We start from the raw sequence: 5,230 nt of genomic DNA on the forward strand, positions 1-5,230 counted from the left end.
TAACCTTAGTTCATCCTGACTCACGCTTATTTGGAACAACCTATGGATACATTAACTGTAATTTTGGTTTTAAATATTCGCAGACATAGTTCCTGTACACTAGAATTCCATCTGCCTGCATTACTTCTCTGGTAGTGCATTCCTCGGTCAAACCTGTAAACATAAGAAACAAACCTTTTCTGTTTGTGGAATGAGCTGCTGGAAGAAAATCTTCTTTAAAAAAACTCACTATTTTAGACTTGCTTTTTTTATTGATTTTACTGTTGTTATTATCTTTTGTTGTATGCATTGTGATTATGATTATTGTGTTATTTTTTTTTAAGTTATATTTTTGGGCTTTTCATGCCTTTATGATAGTGAAGTGCAGATTGTGAAAGGGAGAGAGAGAGAAGGGGAACGACATACAGCAAATGGCCACAGGTCGGACTTAAACCAGTGGCTGTGGGCAAGGACTCAGGCTTTGTATATGGGACGCCTGTGCTACTGGTTGAGCTACCAGGACCCACGATTATTGTCTTTTTAATTGTAGGTAAAGCACTTTGTATCTTGTTTTGAAAAGCACTTCCTAAATAAAAGTATTATCATTACTATTATTATTACTATTATTATAGCAGGACAGAGTTTAATGGTGCTTATCCTGCTTATCAGAATGGAGAATTTTCATAAAGCTATGACAGTAAGTACTGCTCAGGATGTTTCACTCAATGCATGCGTATGAGTATTACCTTCTTGGTGCTAACTTACCACACTTGTCCTTTTGACAGCAGCCAACAGTGTCTGTGACCTTGACCTGACCCTCCTCGTCACAGCTGAGGGGTGGCTGTGCTGGGCAGAACACGGGACGGCAGGTGAGCTTCATTGTGTCTTCCTCACATCTACACTCCTTACAGTCTTCTGTCCACGTGGAATTGGGCTGAGGACACAATGTTAATTGTAGAATTATGGCAGGAGTCATGGCATTATCAAAATGTTATGTAAAAAGGGATTGGCATCATTTACCTTCAGCCATTTTCCATTTGGCAGTAGACAAATTTCTGTCAGGAGAAAAATATAAAGTAATTTCTGTATATGATTTTTTTAAACATTTCCTTTCTATTATTTCCCCAATTCATATTCCAAACATTGGTTTAACATCAAAACTGGACTAACAGTCCATAACCCAATGCTAAGGCACATGCTCCGTATTTTAATTGGCTAGATGCTTTGATGGCTTTCCTAAATCACTGCCAGTCGAGCTTCACCTTAAGATAAATATGTTTGGTTTACATAAATGAATAAAAGAGGTGAAGCAGAAAGCTGTGTGCAGTCATAAGAAAAAGTTGACGGTTGCAAAACAACGGAATAAATAATGACATTTTAAAATAATTATTTAATAACTTCTACAATATCTCCACATGTACTTTAAGGTTAAAGACAGGTATAGGTAAAATTAGATGATCTCAGATGAGGCGCAAACCTGGGTTAATGGCATCAAAGTTCATTTTCCTGACACGATACCAACTGTATCCATAAACGTGGGATTTTGATAATAGAATAACAAATTGGATTTTGACTTGGTCACAAAAGTCCATGAATAAAATGCAACACATAGTAGTTATATCTGCTCTTACCACAGTTGGGCACACATTCATCAGAGGTGGATGAGAGGAGGATGCTGTCATTTGGGCAGAAGCAACCCTCCGACTTCACATTTGTCATGGCACTGAACTCATTGACAGTATAGATGAATTTCTGGTTGTACCTGCAGAAACAATAACATATTGTGTGAAGGCCACCTCTCGTTGCTGAATGTGAGTCAAAGCATAAATGAATGAAATGAGTGTTGGTGAATTTCTGTACCAGGAATCACAGGTCGGCTCCACCTGAGGGCCACAGGCCTGATACACTTTGGGACTTGGACATGTATATTCTATTAAGAGGTGAAGAGAGAATAAACGTCATGTTTTAGATGAGGTCATTGCTGTGTTGTTGTTAAAGTGCTTTACTTTAACATTACATATTGTTGTTGCATACCACAGAGTCCGTCGGTGGCATTCCTCCAGTCGACACACACTCCTGCCTCAGCACAGATTTCAGCGTAGGTTTGTAAGCTGGTGCATCCAATGCGTTTAATGTGCATGTGGCAAATGTCAAACTCACAGCTCACAACAAATGGACTGTAGTCAATGACCTTGTGGCAAGATTCAAACACACTGGGGAGGATGAGATTTATAATCAGTATGGACACAAACTGAATGCATCATTACACATTAACAAGATGTGTGAATGAACCAGTAATGTGTTGCATTCATTCATTTTTGGCATTTATTATTCAAACTAACCAATGTTTGAAGCTGATGTTACAGATAATTAGAGTGATTTCTGACATGTTTTCCCTTTTCCTCCTACCTGCTTTTGATGATCTCACAGATGGTTGTATTGCATGTATTAGGTGTAGGCGTTGTTGTGGGTGTGGGGGGAATTGGTTCACAGTAACTGTCATTAGCATGCCACTCGTGTGCCATATTAGGACATGAAGGATCAATTTTACCACTGGGCAACATGCAGTCATTTTTCCGGTTGTTGTCACATGTACCTGGAGAAACCCTCATCATTATCAATCATGCTGATGATAGAATGTATCAAATAGGTACAATAGGTTCAATCTGTTGTAAGTATAAAATATTCAACTTCTATAGATATGCAACATGTCATTATCGTCTGCTTTCCAAACTCTACATTCAGTAAGATGCTATTAGTTTATATTGTAGGACTTACCACACTGTCCCTGGGTATTGTTGCCAAATTCACTAAAGGGCAGGTAGATACTAAATATGAGCCCTGAGAAGGTGATCTTGGCATGGATTTTAGGGATGACAAGCACTGTATCAATACCGGTGGTGGTAATACGGAAGTCACCATTCTGGTATGCAGGACTTACATGCTTGTCATTCACAGAAATCTAAAACAAAAAGCATTATGATATATAAATGTCAGAAATAACCCTTTCCAGACATCTTTGTAAAGGTCAATGTGCCTACAGTAAGCCCTTCTTTGGACAAATACAGAAAGTCAATAGTGCCATTTAATTACCTGATTTGTGAAATTGCCATTGACATCCTTTTGTGTAATAAAGATTTTGTAGCTTTTGTAGAAGACAGTGATTGACTGAGGACAGGACAAGCCACCAACCGAACCACAGTAGTAGTTATCAATCATAACACTGAAGTTATATTTGGGCAATATCTCTTTCACCAGCCAGTAGGAACAGTTGCCTTGAAAACCATAATAGGTTCCATCAAAGGACACATAATGGGGGTCTCCCCAACCGTAGCAGATACCTGCATACAAAACATTTATTACATTAAAATAACATTTCAATCAATCTTGGAGACACAGTATCCAGTGTTGAATACAAAAGAAAAGTAAACAAAAAAAAGAAAGAAAAGAAAACATTGCTACATGGAAAATGCTTTTCATGTTCAACCTTAGGATTTTGTAACCAAGCAACACTTTAGAAGGTCAGACTTACATTGGCATTCATAGTGGGTGCAGCATCCATCATCATCCTGCACTAAAGTAGGATGGAAGTTATTTGCACACACGACAGGAGTTGGGCATTGTGTCAACTTATAGGTCACGTTGCCATTATGACACGTTGCTATACGACAGTTACTCTCCTTCCAACTTTCCCCTTCCTATAAGGACAATCATAGATTGGAGTTAGAGAAAAAAGAAGAGAGGAGAGGAGAATACAATATTAATTGGAAACACAAAATCCTTATCAAATTTAATGATAATGTTTGAAGGATTGAACACGCAGTTTGAATGTTATCAGCTTCATAGATGTGGGTCAGAAGGGGCCTGCTATTCAAACTAATAGGTTTTATCATCTTTTCACATGATTGCTCACCGAAAGAAGGAATACAAGAAGACAACACTTCTAGCGACAGTAGTAATTATGACAGGAGCAAAGGCCCATTTAATCGGCTGACAACTTTCAAAATGGATGGATTAAGCTGTGCTGCTTATCAATTGCGTATATAAACAAAGTTGAATACGTATGAAATGGAAATAAAGAATTACGTTTCTTGGAGGCTTTAAAGAAACACAGTCTTTCACAGGTTTAGTACATGGGTGGTGTTTGGGTACTACATGACAGCTCCCATTATCCTCTTTACAGGACCCTATGTAACAGTAGCCATCAGAGTCTGTCTCATTGTAGACTGTGGAGTCTGAAAATGAGGCACAGGAAGATTGTTGAAAAGGAGTCGCATATCACATAATAATATCATATATTACATAGGCTATCATATATCACACAGATGTATACACATAGATGCATTATTTTAACACTCAATCACTTTTTTACATATAAAGAGCAGCTGTACACTCTTTCAAATTGGCCATTATGAAGATCACTGATGCTTATTTTGATCATTTAAAGCGTTAAGAGTTTTTTAACTTAATTCTCAAAGTAGTCTAGGCCTTAATGATGTGTTGTGATATTCACAACAGTGTGTGAAATAAACAAATATTTTGAAAGTGTGTCTTAATAAATCGGAACTTACCAGGGGCGAACATTGTGCCATTATGAAGGCAATGGCAAAGGAGTGGTGCAGTAACTGGTTTAGTGGTTTTTCCTGTCACAGGTACCTTAAACGTGGTAGTTGCAGTTGTATGCTGCCGAGTCGTAAGAGTTGTGGTTTCAGTTGTGGTAGAAGGTGTAGTGGTTGTTGTAGTTAAAGATGTTGAGGTTGGTACCGTAGTGGAAGGAGTTGAGGGTGTTGTTGGTACTGTAGTAGAAGGAGTTGAAGGTGTTGGACACCCACAGCATTTAAATTTAATCTCAAAATCAAAACACTGTTTCTGAAGTCCTTGTTGTTTGTTGTTGCAAATGAGACCAACTTCTTTGTTGCACGTCACAGTTTGTCCCACCATTGACATGGAAAGGTCTGGGTGTTGTACAGATCTACACTGGACTTCTTCAGGAGCTGAGCATACATGATAACCAGCAGAGATTATCTTCTGGATGGATTCATCCTCTCCACCATCAGGACCCTGGGTGGGCTTACCGAGATTGATCCATTCTGACCAACCACATGTCATATCATGTCCGCCAGGACAAGGTGTAGTTGTCAGTGGCTGAGTCGTAAGAGTTGTTGTTTCAGTTGTGGTAGAAGGTGTAGTGGTTGTTGTAGTGGAAGATTTGGAGGTTGTTACTGTAGTTGAAGGAGTTGAGGGTGTTGTT

At 38.7% G+C, this 5,230-nt stretch overlaps 1 protein-coding gene across 1 annotated transcript; it reads right to left on the minus strand.

The window, feature by feature from the left end:
* Window positions 1–632: 632 nt before the first annotated feature.
* Window positions 633–4,563, minus strand: LOC115028918 (intestinal mucin-like protein). Its single transcript, XM_029462853.1, has 11 exons — window positions 4,551–4,563; window positions 4,135–4,214; window positions 3,512–3,677; window positions 3,073–3,320; window positions 2,758–2,941; window positions 2,389–2,575; window positions 2,014–2,192; window positions 1,840–1,909; window positions 1,611–1,741; window positions 745–825; window positions 633–637 (listed from the first exon to the last, which is right to left on the minus strand). Exons 1-11 carry the CDS (start codon window positions 4,561–4,563, stop codon window positions 633–635), a joined length of 1,344 nt encoding a protein of 447 aa, XP_029318713.1.
* Between the last annotated feature and the right edge of the window lie 667 nt (window positions 4,564–5,230).

The sequence above is a fragment of the Cottoperca gobio genome, chromosome 3, assembly GCF_900634415.1.
Source record: "Cottoperca gobio chromosome 3, fCotGob3.1, whole genome shotgun sequence".
NCBI lineage: Eukaryota > Metazoa > Chordata > Actinopteri > Perciformes > Bovichtidae > Cottoperca > Cottoperca gobio.

Bases quoted from the DNA above. Each gene is read 5' to 3' on its own strand.
- LOC115028918 (XM_029462853.1), bottom strand. The intron at 2,576-2,757 runs GTAAGTCCTACA...GGGTTTCTCCAG, and splicing joins CAATACCCAGGGACAGTGTG to GTACATGTGACAACAACCGG. The intron at 1,910-2,013 runs GTATGCAACAAC...ACCTCTTAATAG, and splicing joins TGCCACCGACGGACTCTGTG to AATATACATGTCCAAGTCCC.